The 18,198-nt window shown below is 34.4% G+C and overlaps 1 protein-coding gene across 1 annotated transcript; it reads left to right on the forward strand.

Annotated features, from left to right (window-relative positions):
• Window positions 1-1,363: 1,363 nt before the first annotated feature.
• Dph5 (diphthine methyl ester synthase) lies at window positions 1,364-16,382 on the forward strand. Its single transcript, XM_089640976.1, has 5 exons — window positions 1,364-1,558; window positions 2,959-3,141; window positions 6,075-6,246; window positions 9,737-9,877; window positions 12,506-16,382. The coding sequence occupies exons 1-5, from the start codon at window positions 1,424-1,426 to the stop codon at window positions 12,685-12,687; spliced, it is 813 nt and encodes a 270-aa protein (XP_089497102.1). The 5' UTR covers window positions 1,364-1,423; the 3' UTR covers window positions 12,688-16,382.
• Window positions 16,383-18,198: the final 1,816 nt, after the last annotated feature.

The following is an 18,198-nucleotide window of genomic DNA, read 5'->3' on the forward strand; positions in this document are numbered from 1 at the left end:
TCGGATGTAATATTCGATGAAAACTTGACATTCATTGCACCCATTTACTAATAAGGCTTTAAAGATACTTGGCTACCTTTGCAGAACTTTAACTGATTTTAAGTCCCTAGATTGTATGAGATCGCTTTATATTTCATTAGTCACGTGGAATATAATTCACCTATTTGGTCCCCTTTGTATAAAGTTCAGTCTAACACAGATTAGCACAAATTTCTTAGGTACGTAAATTTTTAGCTCAAAATTCCAATTGAATACGTTAATTATGTCAGATTTATAACTCAATTGCATCTAATAACGCTGTCTGACATTAATGAGAATTATGTCACACCTGGTTGTCAACACAGTCATTAATAACATAATTGACTGCCCTGCCATCGTTGCCACAACGATCACAAGACAAAATGTAACATTCTTCTGCAATACATACACAACCAACTGTTAGACACACTCACTAACCAATGGTATGCATAATCTGGGCAACAAGTTTGGGGGTACTACTAATATATTTATTGACTCTTATACTTACTCTTATTGACATTTATAGAATTCAATCTATACCAGCACTTTATTGAATCCTTCAAATAGAGTAGCGTTGGTAATGTAGTTTTAGTGATTTGTCTTGTATATAGTATTGTTCTAGTTTCTATATTATTTTATGTTACTGTTATAAGTTTTACAAATATTGTTTCATATTCAGTTTACTATTATTTGATGCTTCAAAAATTTTGGGTATAATTTTCGATTGCTCACTAGGTGTATTCTGTTCTTATCCACGTCAAAGCCCGGCTGGGCGTAAAACAAAATAAAATAAATTTAAAACTTTACTAAAGCTATAGAAAACAATTATTTATTAGACAAAGGCATTGTAAAAGTTAAAGTCTTTTTACTTTTTTGTTTTAAACAATATTCATTAAAAAAATTACAAACCTTGACAAATATTTATCAAATGCTAAATGCTGTTTAATAGAATTATAACATTTTTTAGGGAGCGGCTTGGTTAATTGTATTCAAACTGAAAGCACAATGTTTTCACTTTCTAACACTGTTTAAAACATATATCTCACCATAATATAACACGAAAAAGTATAACTTTTATAAGACTTTGTCAGGCTCGGAAATATATCTCCCAAAATTAGATATAAATTTATACCCCGCTGGATACAATTCCCAAAAAAAATATATTTATAACATTCTCCAATTAACTTACAAAACATTATTCAAATGTAGACTGTCGCCTCTTTCCCTTTACGTAGGCGCATTTCAGTATTGCTAGTTTTTCGTGAATTAATACATTTATTATTAAATATTTTTCTGCACTCGGCAGCCAAATAACGAACTGTCACCTACACGCCATTCACTTTAACCTCCAATATTAGCGTAGTGGAGTTGTTTACGTTGACAAATTGATATTTATTCATTTAAAATGTTTTATTTAATAGGATTGGGCCTGGGAGACGCCAAAGATGTGACCGTAAAAGGACTTGAAATAATAAAAAAATGTGATCGAGTGTATTTGGAAGCCTACACATCAGTTTTGACAGTCGGCAAAGAATCACTAGTAAGTTGAAGTTTCTATTTTTAATTGTAAATATATTTTAGCTAGCCTTATTATTAGTACAAAGCCATATAGTTTACTACAATTAACGTTTTTTTCACATCTTTTGTTAGTCTGGTCTATCTATCTTCTTATTAAATTAATTTTCTTACTATTTTAATGAGGAAGAAGAAAGGAACGCAAGGTTTGGGAATGTAGAGCGAATGAACGAAGAATATATGACGCGAGTGTGAATTGTTGAAGAAGTCAGGGACACCCGAGGAAGACATGGCCCGATGAAGTGAACTAAATACTTGGGTCGGGCCATGTCAAGAGTCAGAATAACAGAAGAGTATGAATGAATGAGATTGAAGCAAGGATTGGTGCCAAGACCGAGTTGTTTGGGTACACAAAACAGGGACACGCTTGACACGCACATTTTGTTTTAAAAACACTTTGTATCAGTTAGATAATAAATTGGAAAATAATTCATTTTAGTTGTTATTTCATTAAAATTTAAATCGATTTGTTTACTTGGCGGCCATTGTTATTAATGTAAATGTTTTAAGTTTAGTTTTTTCTCCTCTTATTATAATATGAAGTGCTTATTAAGGGTGTCCCTATTTTCTGAATAGTTACCGTTGTCTAAAAAAATATGTGTATTATTTTTAATTAAATCTATCATTGTTTGGACAAATAGAATGGATAGACAGAGAAACGAGTATCAGGAGAATATAAGACACGTAAGTGAATGGGAACAGAAGTTAGAGATTGTCCACAAACACAAGACAAAGTATAATCAAACAGATCAAATATGTACTTAACCCGTAGGAGCCGACAATAATATTCCGTAAATAAAAATACAAACTAGTTAAAGCCAATAAGAAGACAAAACCATTCTTGATAAATTGACATTTTGTTTTTAACAAACCCAGTAGAAGTAATATCCGAAGGCAAAATAAATGTATAAGGTCGACACTTCAATCGCAGCGCTTCGTGACGTGCGTGGGCAAAATTCTTCAACAATGCAAATGCAGGTCTCCGGCTCCTAGGGATTAAGTTGGGTCATGCCACAAATCAGTTTAACGGTAGAGAATGTATTAGAATATGTATGAATGTGAATAAAGCAAGGAGTATCTTCGAAGACAAAATTGTGTGGCGGTTTATACTTTCTGCCCATTCCTGCGGTAGAATTGCATGATGGTATAAAGTTAGAAGAATTCTGATTCTGAACACAGAACACATCGTAGAAGGATGTTCCCTTCATTAGTTTTCCGGAGGCACATCTGTGCTGAACCAAATGACTCTTGATGGTGTTTACTGGTGGATAAGCTCAGCGTCACACTTTGACCTCCCCCGACAATGCTCCTCCACCATACGGAAAAGAAGAAGAATTCTCTAACGATGCTGATATATGCTTACAGGAAGAGTTTTATGGCAGAGAACTGATTATCGCTGACAGAGAAATGTGTGAGAGTGGCACAACGGACATGTTGTCAGGGGCTGCAGACAAAGACGTGGCCCTCCTGGTTGTGGGCGACCCATTAGGGGCCACCACACACACGGACATGTTGCTGAGAGCCAAGGAAATGAACATACCATTTCAGGTATGCGCCTATTATTATGTTCATTAATCAATCACAACACACGAGCAAATGTCTGCAACGTTGCCAAGAACTAGCCAGCTTGATTGTTTAATTTGAAATTTAATATCTGCCGTCTTATTACCGATTAAGACGAGATCTTTTTAATAAATTATTACAACCCTTTCCTTTAACCTTTTGAACGCGTTAATTTGCTCCCTTTTATCTAGACCCGTACGTGGTACATATTTTCAAATACCTATGCACGCAATTAAATGTCAAATTATAGCATTCTGGCATGATTTATTGGACTATATAGACAGAACAGATTACTCTCCACAATATGAAAACAAATCCTCGTGTGTCAACACTCTTAGATGTTTATAAAAACAAAAACATAAAATTTCATACAAAGACGTACCGTATCTTTTGAATGTGGTCCCGCCATTCACTCGGCGTGTGTTTACTTAGGCCACTGCGTTGATAGACACAAGTGGGACACCATGATCACTTATCATTTTTAGTTATGAAAAGTTGTGAATGACATACTAGTACTAACGTCATCCGTTGACAAAAATGTAAACTAAAGGACTAAAAGGCGCGAAGAGGCGCACTTGATTATCAATCTTTTTTTATGAAATACAATTTTATTTTTGAGAAATTCTTGTAGATGTCAGCATCGTGATAGTTCTACGAATGTCCAAGTGAGCAAGAAATACATTTATGACGAAAGAGCGCTGGAATATTGGCTGTCAAAGTTTCCGTATCAACTATCGGCCGTCAAAGTTTCCGTATCAACTGTTGATACAGCCGCGTGTGAGTATAGACTTTTTGCCGTAACAACAGTTGATACGGCCGCGTGCAAAGAGTTAATATTTCATTGAAAATTAATACCCTGCTTCGCCAAACAATACGTTGTCGTATTTGGAACAGTTTTTTAAAAAATAATATGGATTTTTTTAACATTTTTTTACACAGGAAGCCCCGAGGAAAATAACTTCCCTCAAGTCCTATGTCATCTTTGGGGATGCTGTGTGGAGGGCCTTTTTAAGGAGAGGAAGTTCTGGGGGAGGAAAATATATGAGGGGTGGGTAGGAATCTAGGGGTCAGTGTGTCCAGGAGTGACAGACGTATGAATCCATCCCTCTCAATGTGGTGCAAGACGATGGGTCGAGAGAGATCAGCTGGATAGGTCAAAGGGTCTCCATAAACCGAGAACCCTTACTAAGTAACCAAACGTAGTGAAGCACTTGAAGTGACCTGCCAAATTGTACTTGAAAAAAATTCATTTACTCCCTTCAAGAGTGTTCTTGACCATCTTTCTAAATAGATCGAGAAAGATAATGAAAATTTATACTTTAATATAATATTATTTAATCAACAAGTTTCAAAATAATTTTGAAAATTGAAGTGGATTTAGAAATTATTGAATTTTGAGTGGCGATGAGGCAATTCTAGATAAGGCTTGATAGAAAGGAGGAGATGTTTATTTAGAAATCTATGTGATCTAAAGTTCCCACTACAAGACCAAACAAGTAAAATCCGTGGAGACCGGCATTTGAAAAAATGCTTAGGGGGAATGGAGCAATGTCAATTTTTTTATTAGAATAAGGTTTTGATGAGTTAGAAGGACTGGGCCTCTCCTGGCAATGCTGTCTTTACCTTATGGGCAGGCGGGGAATGAGTCCAGGGCCCCCGACCTGAGGGTGCCCCGTAACTAGACGAGGTATAAATCATCGGGCCGGGGTCCGAGCAATCGCAGTACTTACCTAATATTTTAAGCGCACTTAAGATGAGTTTGACCAAAAAAACGGCGTTATACAAATCAAATTATTATGTTGTTAATTATTATGTTGCTTGTTTAATGATGGAAGACTTGGATAGCATTAGATTGAACTCACGACACCTGGGTGGGAATCAGATGCATTTTCCCACTCGGATACTGGCGGGTTAAGCTGACATGTTCTAAAGGCTTCCGTTTTAAACATTACTAAAAGATTTCCATTTTAAAAACACTTAAAGATTTCCGTCTAAATATTGTTAGGATACTGACTTTCCGAAAAACCAAATTTGCCCTCCTACCTAGAAAACAAATTCGCCTGCCACGCTTGTTCTGTGTTTTTTTGTGGATGTAATCATTCATATTCCACTCCCTTCTCCCACAACAAATTGGTACATTAAATGGGGAAACCATTTTTTTTAATTCCGCCTTTTCTGTTTCTTTGTAAAAGTTATAACAAATTTTCCACTCTAGATGGGAATGCCATATTTCCATAGACTCCAATATTATTGAGGAACTGAGACTAATGTGCGGTATTCGCAATTTCTAAAGTATTTTTACATCTCTGTAGGTTCTATTAGCTATGCAGATTTTTTTTTTAAATTTTATTTAACCTTTCCAAATGTAAAACATGTCCCCCCTCCCCTCAAAGTCATGTTGCTGCTTGGTCATGTTTACTGACTGATTTTTGAGCCTTAGATCCGCCCTATGAGTTAGCTATTTGTATCGGAATGTAAGAGGTTCCTTAGGATTGGCTAACTTATAATACTTATTCATACAGTATTCATCCCAAACAGTGTGAGTTCTATCTTTTCGAGAATGGAAAAAACTCACTTAGGGGGAGTTTGGAACAGTTAAACTGATATATTTCAGAGTTCCATAGCTCATGGTGGAAATTACGTTGAGGGCTGTGTTGACTTAGAGCTAGTTGTTTCACAAAACTTGAACAATTGACCAAATTTCAAAGTTAATATTCAAGTTATGTGAAACAACAGGCCTATAGTGGAATATGTAATAACAGAACTTGAATATTAACTTTGAATTTTTTAAATTATTCATGTTCTGTGAAACAACTAGCCCTTACATAAAAATGCTAGTGCTCATGATTTTAGAGTTTTACTGCTTCAGACTAACTGATTTTCTGCTTTATAACTAAGATTAATAATGTTTGTTTCAGGTAGTCCACAATGCTTCTATCCTGAACGCGGTTGGGTGCTGTGGGTTACAGTTATATAGCTTCGGAGAAACAATCTCTATTCCCTACTGGACGGAAACCTGGAAACCAGATAGCTTCTTTGAAAAAATCTTGTCAAATTATGCTAGAGGACTTCACACATTATGTCTGTTAGGTTGGTAATTTTCATTGAATAGACTATTTTAATCTAATTCTTACAATTTTAAATGTATATAATAAAATACCTGGGACATATTATCACAGAAAGACATCGAGGATATAGAAAGGCAAAGAAGAGTGATATCCGTTAGAGCGGGTATGCATCAAGGCGTTTTCACTTTTGAAGAAAAGATACCATTCAACACATTCTGCACTTCGCTGTACACGTCAGAACTGTGGGTAGATTACACTGCATCCCAATGGCATAAGCTAAAACTACAATAATGCTTATCGCCAACTATTCTGCCTTATTCTACCATACTGCAGTGCCACGGAAATGTTCCTGGAGGGACAAGTACACTCTTTCAGAGCGCTTCTCCACCACCACTTGGGAAGCTTATGGTGCAGACCAGTGGCGGCCGGTGGTCAAAATATGTGGGGGTTCACCGGATTACAACATTAAGTCATAAAATAAATTAAATAAAGGTACATACCTATTTATAAAGAAGTTCTATTCTCTGTTCATTTTGTTTAGCAAAGACCTCTATCAATGCTTAACACTGATAGTGCGTTCAGTCTGTCCTGGCTCAACGTGTTAAAAGATTTTATTCTTTTTAACGTTGAGAAACATCTTTAGCTTTCAACTGAGGTCATTCCAAAGGTCACGAATGGTGCACAAAAGTTTTAGTAATTTCACAGTCTCGGGAAAGTCTTCTAATAAACAAGTACTATAAAAAAGTTGTAAAATTGATAAAGCGCCGTTAGCTTTTGAAAAATCGTCGCGGGCGTAAATTGCACAGAGTTTACCTTTTAGGTACTGAACTTTATTTAGGAAGTCATACGTTTTAAGCGTCACATTGAAATCATGTTCTGGGAAATTTGACCTGTATCGATTTTTATTAAATAGCTCATTATGGTGTTTACCTTAGGCACGGTAGCCTGAATCCAATTGCATTCTGATGTCAACTTTTCCTGAAACCTTTAAGCTCAAAACTTTTTGTAAATGTAAATGATAAGAATTATGTTTTTTGATTTTTTCAGAAAGGTGAGTTACATCAGTAACACCGCTGATTGTCCAAACTGAATCAACATCGTAAATTAAACACGTAAAACAAAATAAAATATTCAATTGATCACATGCACAGAGCTACAAGCTTTGTTATACATTGTTTTGTTAAATGATCGAGTAAACTTCTTCGATCCAGATTTGCACTCTTATTTTATTATCAGTTCAGGTTTTAGGTGTACCGGCATTTTTTATTATCACTTTGTTTTCAAAACTCGACCTATTATTCTTAATGTATTCCACATTCAAACTCATTCTTAATTTATACGTTGAACAAACACAAAAGTAATCATAAATTAGTATAACATGCAATTGATATGCCTTATTAATAATTGATATACAAGATCGATATAACCTGCAATTAAACTTCAAAACTTTCTCAGAGTAAGAAAAGTTTTAAATTCAAGAGACAATGCCTGGCAACGGCGAGTACTGACTGAACTGATAATAAGTAATCTGACCATCACTCATCTCTTTTATCCTGTATGCTTGTATCGAAGAAGCGTAACATTCGCTGAAAAATAGCAGATGGTTAATTGAAACAACGATATCGACAATAATATCAAACATACGCGTTTTAGTTTAACTTTCTACTGAATAAACCGTTCCTTCTGATGTGGTGGTAAAACTCCGAACGCCGTTCTTGATATGGTATTATTTGCAAAGAATAGTATGTAATGGTATGGACCCACGCTTTCGACTGTTCCACAGAATATGCGACATAGCAGTTAAATTTTGGATCGCAATCGAAAACGAACTGCTACGAACATAGGCACAAGTCAAAGTCGGTCTGCAAGTTAAGCGCGCTTAATAAGTAGGTACCTTTTGAATGAGATATTATAACCGAACCGAGTTTCGTATTGTGATTAGCCATGTCGGAAATCTTGTTGGTTGTTCGGCGCTCGGGAGCACATATTAGCTGGCCGCCACTGGTGCAGACTATGCCAATCAAGTAACACAATCATCACTGCCATGGTTACCTGGATGGAGTCCCCCCTGATGGCCCTATGGAGTCAGGAGATGTCCAAATGTCCTCCATAAACGGCTGCTTACACACATTTTTGTGTTTATCTTTTTTCGCTTATGTTCCGAATTTTTTGTGCCTATCTATGAATTATTATTTTTCTTATTCTAATTATTTCAAAATATGGAATGTATTGCATTGCACTACCCCTGCATACATTCTGGATAAAAAAATGAAAATAAGTCTAGGTCCAAAATTATAATGTAACGAAAGATGGTAGCCACTAACTGGCTGCTGTATATTCCATCTCGTACTATGAATTATATATAATTTATCATACTTATTAGTACATAATAATGTATACCAAGAGATTGTGCATTACAATATTATTTACATGTTTAACCTAGTTTTTTGGTGTTCAATTCGAAGTTCAGTTTAGAGAGTTAACAAGCAAAAATATAACATAATTTTTGTCAGTTTTATTAAACCAAATGTCTGATATATAAGACGATTTCTAGTGCCCTAGTTGTCAGATGCACCTCCCACTAATAATAAATTCTTCCCGATGTTAGCAGGGAGATAAGCATTTGCACATCATTATGCAACAGGTTGGATAATGACCTTACACCAATATTTTTTCCTGATATAAACATGTTTTTTTATAAAATTTCCTGTACATTACTTAATTAAGCCTTATCTAGAATTGCCTCACCGCCACTCAAAAATCCGTAATATCTAAATCCACTTCAATTTTCTAAATTATTTTGAAACTTGCTGATTAAATAATAATACGTATATTCAAAATTATGTGTAATATTTTTGCAAAAAAAAAAGAAAATATTAGCAAATATTTAAGGTAGGTATGCAGAAAAAAAAGATATTAGTGAAGATTGTGATGGGATAGATTCTTTCAAGAATCAATAGGATTTTCCTTTTGAATTTCTCCTCGTTGATGCAAAATACGCCAATATCGGAAGAGATTTGGTTCTGGAGCAATATACTCTTCCTCACCGGGAGAACCATTGGCAGGTTAGTCCTACGGGCAGGAAGATCGAATAGTTTTTAATGAAGTTGTCTAAGATAGTCATCAAAAACATAGAGACTCGCGCACTCCGAAATAGTTGAGTTTCCGATATAGCCTCGCTACAGTCTAAATAGGTGGGTGGCGGCATATCCCTCCATTCTGTGCTGCAAGGAGTGAAGACCGTGCATACCCAAAAGAATGTTTGTTAGGTAGAGCTACAGATAGTGCCACACTCCTAGATGTAGAAAAATCTCAGAAACTTTTTCTGAACGCTGCAATATGTGGGAGCACCTCATGAGAATTCCAGATATCTGAGCCACTCTCCAGGTCTCCAGCTTACTGCAGACCAAGGAGAAATATAAAATTCTCAGAGTACGGTTACAGCCGACTATATCGGGACATCATAATTTCAAGACTTTGGCTAATTATAAAATATATGAATTTATTTTCAGATATCAAAGTCAAAGAGCCAACGGAGGAAAGTCTGACAAAGAAGATTAGAAAATACATGGATCCCAGGTTTATGTCAGTCATGGAAGCTTCCAAGCAATTATTGGAAATTGTTGAAAATAGAAAAGGAAATGAACCATCAGGTAATATATTATGAATAATGCTATTATAATGTGGTGTTTGTGGTTTTTTAAGTGAATATCTATTAAAATGTGGTGTTTGTGGTTTGTTAAGTGAATATATCAGAATTGACAACCACAGAGTAAAGAAAGGATAGACATTATAGACATGAACCAAATTAAATTCTTTGTTCTATTTTGCATAACTAGTAAGTGCCAAGTAGGGACTACCAGTTAACCCTTTCAGAAATGCAATTCAAATCTTTTGATTTTCATCTGTTGTAATTAAAACAGTCTTATATTGTTTATTCGAAGTTTTAAAAAAAAATGTTTCTCACCGCTAGATAATCTACACAAATAGAGGTGTACAAGTTGTGCATCACATTACAGAACCTACATAAAATTAATAAATAGGTGTTTGCACTGTGCAAACACATCATCGGAAAGGGTTTTAAAAAAAATGTCTCTCAACTTGAATGTGGAACATATAGACAGAATGAGTAGGTACATTTTACATAATTATTAAAGAATCGCTTAGTCAAAATACATTAAAAAAATCGAAAAAAGAACAATATATTTGAGTGCAGAATCACAAACACTAAAAACTTCGATAAAGTTGCTGAATTCTTAAAATTTTAAAATAGCACTTGGTAACTTAATTACTACAAGGTGGGGCAAAAGTAATGTCTTAACGTGAATTGTCTGCCATTTTGTTAAAAATATAAAAAAATTGGCTGTGTTTTCACAGAAAGTTTATTTGAAGGTGTAAAATTGAAGACATTAAGTTGAAAAAAATTACATTGCTCGAATGACCACCTCCTGAGTTGATGCACATTTGTGCTCGGTTTACGGCATTTTGAATTGTTGCTCGCAAAAAATATGGCTCCAAATTTTTGATTTCTTCTTCAATGTTGGCTTTCAAGACTTACAAGTTTTGTGGTTTGTTGTGGCAAACGCGAAAAAAAATGCATTTAACATCTGTCTGTAGCGCTCACCAGTTACAGTTACGATGGTACCATCTGCATCCTCAAAAAAAATAAGTCGAAACACTTTTTCACTGCAAATGCTGCACCAATAGTCACTTTGAGGGGATACAATGGCTCTTTGTGTTTTTTTTATTCACATAACCACTTCAGTGGAACTGGGCTTCGTCGCTCATTATGATTTTGTATACGAAATCATCCTCTTCTTGCACCATGTTTAATAGAGCATGGGAGTAAGTTAACCTCACTTGACTGTCAGTAGGCAGCAATTGGTGAACGGTTTGCACTTTGTATGGAAATGTCTTCAGGTCTCTCACCAAAATTCGACGCAACAAATGTCTGCGGATGCCAAATTGTGTGCATCGTTGTTTGTGGACTCTCTCGGATGTCCTCGGCCACAGCAGCGATATTCTCGGTCGAACGCGACATCTCTAGTGAACCCAGTTTGCGCAAGACACTCAGTGACCGGATAACTCAGCAAAATGACAATTCAACACACCTTTAAAAAGTCATTAAAAGTGATAATACAAAAACTCGGTTAAATAGGTTGCATAGGAAACTATTTAACCTAGTTTTTGTTTCATCACTTTTTAAAGATGTGTTGAAATGTCATTTTGATGAGTTATCACGGAAACAAGACACTCAGCCAAACGCATAATTGTTCACGCACATGGTGCAGTACGGCGAGGAAAACAATGACGAAATTCACGCTGCGTTAACACAACAGACCGAAAATTGGTCAAATAAGCAGTAACAATAATTCCACATTCTTCAGATGTGTATCGCTCCATTGCTTGTTGTCAACTAATTCTCTATCTGTCTACAGCATAAATGTTAAAGCACAGTGACATTTGACGCCATTTGCAAAAATTACGACACATTCACATTATGACAATACTTTTGTCCCACCTTGTACAAGAAATTACTATTTATGTTGGGGAGATGGTAAACGACGACGTATTAAAGTTTGAAGGTTTTGAAATATGCATAAATTATTAAAATAACCCAAATTAACAACTTATTTTGTGCATGTTTTACGTCCCCCGTCAATTCGGCAACTTTACCAAAACTTCAAAGGAAAAACTAACAGTTTTTTTTAAACTTTCATCTAGGATTTTGTTTGTTTGCATTTCTAGAGATATTCTTTATTCTGTGTGACAGACCAATAAGTAGATTACTCCATTCAATGTTTTCATTGTCATCATTTAAGGAATCCTCACATTTCATAGAATTTACTATGAATATTATTATAATGAATCATTATTTCAAAGAAATGATTGTGTACATATTTCGTATTAACAGTTATTTCCAATATGGCCTCTGTGTTAAAATATATATATCATCGGCACTAAAACCCTTGGAGTTCAAGCCGAGCTGGCCCTGTTTTATAATCTTGTTATTGACGGCTCTAACAAGTTCGTATAACTCATGATTGTACCTCGTCTGCCAAATTCCATTTTCTTGTCTTCAAAAAATTTAAACAAGTCATCCATCCCATGGTAGGACTTTGCCTCTTCCATAATTTCCATCTACTGGTTGCGGTCCCTCGCCATTTGCCCCCAGTCCTCAGTCCTCGCCTTTCTGAACCAATCCTCTTCCACGCAGTCTATCAACTGCTTCCTCAGCCACAAACAAGTAGGTACTGAATTTATTTGTAATGTATTTTCAGATATTTCAGCGGAAACACTAGTGGTAGGCGTGGCTCGAGTGGGTTCACCCGAGCAGCAAATAAAGGCCTGTTCCCTCAGGGAAATGAGCTCCACGGACCTGGGAAATCCCCTTCACAGCCTCGTCATTCCTGCTAAAGTCCTCCATCCACTGGAGGAAGATTTCTTATTGCAATTTAAATAATTTCCAATAAGATATCATTATACATATCAGTAAATGCGCAAAACTGAGAATTTTATTTGTCACCTATAGTCGATCGAATTTATCTCTGCTTTTTTCTATGCATTTTTGGTCACTTTCTAAGAACAGCTTTACCTAACTAGGGGCTAGTGGATCTGTGATGAAGAATGCTGTAGAAATAGTCGATATTCCTGTCCCTGTTACAACTGTCGATATTATTTCTCTGAGAAATCCATGGACCTAAAAAGCCCTGGACGGAACAATTCAACAACAATTTGAAGCTGCGGGGTGACGGGCAAGATGTGTGTCAAAAGATGTATGTCGAAATGCCAAATTCTACTTACATTTTTTAATGACGTATTCCATTCCTTTTGTCATCAAAAACTGAAAAAATCATCAGCCAATATAGCTGCATCACAAAAATAAAATGATAATAGTTTATTATGCACCACTTTGCATATAAATCAGTTCAAAAGTAGTCATACAAGATGGCTGCCAGGCAATTTCCCCTCGCCTTAGATTGGCTTCAATGCCATTCATACAAAATCGGACTAATACTCTGTCCAGGGCTCTTAAGGTCCATGGAAGAATGGGTTATTTTTGGAACTGGTTCCTTTTGGAATATTTATCAAAAATAAAATCGTAAAAAGCAACAAAATATTTAGAATTTTTGAGGGACCGGTTCCTTTATCTCAATTTTTTCCTTTTTTGTGAACCAGTTCCAAACTGGATAAAGAACCGGTTCCGCAGTGACAACCCATTGCAGGTATCAACCATCTCTAGAATGTTGTGAAGCTTGGCATCAGATGTAAATTTTTATGAAACTGATATTTATTTATGCATTTACGTTCTGCAAAATATTGTTGCATGAAAAGGGAGTTATTAAATATAATGTCATGTATGTATAAAATACACACAATTTTACATATAGAATCTTTTATTTTCATAAATACTTTATGTTGATAGATACATTTGTTTTTACAATATAAAAATTACAGTCGGATTAAGCATGTGACACTGTGAAACAATACTTAAGTGCTTGGAATTATAAAGTTAACCTTACTCTAACATACGCTACTAACTTTCAACAGAGATTCTATGTTTAATAACAATTTATTTCACAATATTAAAAGATTGTTTAGAATATATGATGTGATAAGACAGATAGATATATATATATATATATATATATAGAGCTGGGAATATGCCATCTGCCGCAAGAAGTCAATATTGGAAACACACAGACGGCAGTGTTATTGTTTTCTATGAGAAGTATGTAGTTACTGCTTGGAGCCATCGATATCGACTGTTGTAGCAGTCCGTGTATTCCCAGCCTAATGCGTCAAGCTCTCGCTTCCAAACATGTAAATGTAGGTATGGAATGTTTTTAGGGCACGTTGTGTTAGATGGTAAATTGAACCACGTTGGATAAGGCAGTTTTAAAAGAAGTCAAGGCATGGCTGGCGATGGTTTGAAAGGTACAATTTCAAAAGCCAAACATATTTTGTATGTATATATTATTGGATGTTACAAAACATATTCATTCTCTTTGCCAATCTTTTTTCAGGTATGACAAATAATTTGTCATGTTTAGAACCATTGACTTGCCAGCCCTCTTTATTTGGGTACATTTAATGACAAAAATAAGAGTACATTAACGAAAAAAATTATAAGACAATTTAAAAATAGATGTTTTAGCCTCGGAGCAACTAGACTGTCTCACATTACAAACTTTGATGTATCATAGAAAAACAATGACGTAGGAAACATTCCACAAGAGTTATCTTTTAGTTGAGACCTTTAAGCTTGTGACAGACAATGCTATATTTTCTTGGCTTGGCCAATTTCAGCATACCGCGATCGCCATACATTCACAATGGTAGTGTATGGCGAGTGATATGCTGAAATAGGCTAAGTCATGAATGATGCTTATAGCGTAACGTGTCGCCTACCATAATGAAAAGTGGCTAAGACCAAAAAGGCGAAAATAAGTAGTGCAAATGGGAACTAATCTTAAAAGAAATATTGTTTTGTTGGTGGATTAAGGGTTCATCTAACTTAACAATCAATCACAACACCCAGAATAAAAATACTAATTTTTATGTTTAAAAATGAGAAAAATTCATGACAATATAATTATATGTTTGCACATCGACCAAAGTCTGAATCATGGCGTACGAGGTAAGAACTCGAATGAATAAGCTATGATATTAGTTTATAGAAAGTCATTATTGAAAATATACTAATATTGGAAGTAAATTAAGTAGGTATTTTAGTATTTTATCTTATAGTTTTGAACTGTATCTTAAAACTAATAACAAATGTTAATTACGAGTCAGAGCTCAAACGAATGGAAGTATTTACAAGATTCATTATAAAATAATTCCGATCAACCTATTAAATTTAAATTAAACTATTTGTTCGAAGTCAGAATTTTACCTTGGTTGTCAGAAACTTTGTTCAAACACCAAGTCAATTATTCGTAAAATGTTAAATATAAATTAAAAATTGTCTTTCGCTTATAAAATAGACATTTTACACAGTAAATTTACAGACCAACACTATAGATTGGGAAGTTCACAGGGTAACATCAACATTTATCCAATTTTTCAGTGGGAGTTATCCACGCTGTTAAATGTGTTAGTTAGTAGCCAGAAAGCCAAATTTATCTACATAGTTATTTGAATTTGAGTTAATTTTGATCCTGTTTTAGAAAGCTTATACGTATTTTGTACATCCTGTTAAATAGCAATTTTATTTTAAGTTGCATATAATTGACAAAATAGGCTCAACTCCCATTGGAAAACTGAATAGAGTCAACAAACACAATAATTAGTTATAAACTACCTATGTAAGTTATTAATCTTTGGATTCTCAATCAAAACATTTCACTGGGTTCCTTAACTTATGGCCCTACACATTCAAAATATTTGTTTTATAAGTTAGAGATACGGCATTTGTTTTGAAAATATAATCATACTAATTTATATCTTCCTAACTTATGGCTGTAAGGTTATTCAAACTGAAATCTGAACAACTTTCCTGGAGGAAGTAATTTAGGGTGAATTCATCCTGTGGTTCAGTAAATTCTGTTACATAACCATTATATCATCAGGACTTAAGTAGAACGATTTAACTTTTATCCGGTCGAAATTTGAAATACACAAACGAATTATTAATAATCTTTAACCCCTCCAGCTTTTTAAGGTCATATATGACCGGGTGTCTATATAAATATTTTAATCTTTTTTCTATCATGCGGAAATACGTAATTTTTTTGACGTTAGAAAGAGCAATAATGATTCTTTCCAGTTTGCCTCAAATATTTATACTGGATGCCATTAATAAATTCCTAAAAATAGCCAAAATGAATAATACATATTTCGTGCCGCTATCGTAACATTGGTTAACTTTAAAAATATTTTTTTATTATATGAATGAGATAAAAGTGAAGTTACAGTTTTCCCCAAACAAAACGAATGTGTTTTCTAAATATCGAGTTCTCTCAATTTTTCTACGATTGGAGTAAAAAATTAAGTAAAAATGTGATTAGCGTACCATTTTTCATGTTTGATATTAATTTTTTTTTTTTTGAAATATGTAGTAATGTTTATTTTAAATGCATATACCAGAAAGATAATTTTATCTAGTTTCTAAAACAGTATTTGTTTTTAAGGAGATTTAAAAAATAAGATGTATATAGCGCATTTGAAATACACGGAAAACATTGCAAACTGAACAAATGTGTTGAAAGTACCGAAGGGTTAATACTATGATACAACACGACTAATGTAATTTCAATGCACCCAAAATGTATAAAGCTTCATTAATGGAATATTTACGTAAATTGAAAGGGTATCAAAACAGTTAATATCAACTTAAAATTTGGAAAAGTTTTAATTCCTACATAACGGCAATCCTCAATATGAAAAAAGAATTTTATACTAAAAGGAATACAATTTTTTCAAACTAACAAGTCATTCATCCAATGACGTTACAATATATAAAGACGCGTAGTAGAAATCTCAAGTGGCAAGCAGATAGTACGACAATTGGAGTACTTTCGATTTTCGTAGTTTTAGTACTAAACTGTCACATGTCTCATAAAGTTGTGTGCCACCTCTAAGTAAATAGCCTTAAAAAAATACAGGAAATTAATTCTTTTTTTTTTAAATTATTAATACAGTTGTTTCCCGTCCGAAGATTTTATGCGTCATAGAGAAAATGCAAGGCCGACTATAAAGCGGTCTGGGCGCAACAGCCAAATTACGAAGTCAGCGCCGTCACCAACTAAACTTCACTGTTTAAAATAGTCTAATCACTCTATTCATTTATATGTTTGCGGTAAACCAACATAGAAATCAGCAGCAACGAGTGTCAACAAGAATCGCCGCCATTGCAAACTGTCGTTGCTCTATTATGGCACAGCAGTGACTCAATCACTTGACACCTTAAAATTCGAAAGGCGCCCAGGCCCTCTACTCTAGTCGGCCTTGAGGTAGTATTCGACGCAACCTTTGAATATGAAAATACCCCCAGTCCTATCATTTATTCCGTTCATACACATACATTATTTTAATGTTTATCTATGTCATACATGTGCAACGTTTGAATTAAAAATTTACTGGAAAACCAAAGAGTGCTTCTTACTTGCGACATTGTATCTTAATTTTGCGAGACAATAGCAAGATATATTGTAACGTTATTGCATTCAGCAAATAAACATTTTTTATCAAAATTATTACCCTACATCTTTATAATTTGCATATAATAATATATTATAATGGCTTCAACCAGGAAGTCGAATAAATAAACCCATACTTTAATTTACATTATGTAATAGGGAAGATTATATAATTATCCAACAAATGCTACAAATACATACATATATATATATATATTTATAGGTATACAGTATAGTCTCTATATCGGAACCCATTACAAACCGAACCACCAGCAATTCCAACCACAAGACATAAACCATTGAAGAAAAGTGTAATTTTAAATAGACTTGAAAGTGGAGAGAGTTGCACGAAGTTAGCGAGGGAATGTTACAGCATTGACAAATCCACAGTATCCCATTTGAAAGGTAAAAGAATAAACTTTACTCTCAAATCCATAGAATCCCATTTGAAAGGTAAAAGAATAAACTTTACTCTCAAATCCATAGAATCCCATTTGAAAGGTAAAAGAATAAATTTTAATCTCAAATGTTTGAAAAATTGAGTTTCTTAAAGACTCCAGAAATCCATAAATTTGTTGAACCCATAGAATAAAGAATAACACAAGAACTGCCTTATGGGCGTGTTTTGTGATCGAAATATTTGCCTAATCAAGGCTTAAATTTCCAATTCAAAATTGTGTTTACGAAATTTAAATGTGATGATGTCGGGCGAGCCTAAGTGAGATGGAACGTTGAGCTATCGAACTTTTGCTTCCATTGAAATTTGTATTGAAGGCACTTCTAGTGTTATTATTTATTCTATGGTTAAACTGAACAAGGCTCGGTTTTTA

This window comes from Hesperophylax consimilis, chromosome 16 (genome assembly GCF_061612785.1).
Source record: "Hesperophylax consimilis isolate HC1 chromosome 16, BYU_Hcon_1.0, whole genome shotgun sequence".
NCBI lineage: Eukaryota > Metazoa > Arthropoda > Insecta > Trichoptera > Limnephilidae > Hesperophylax > Hesperophylax consimilis.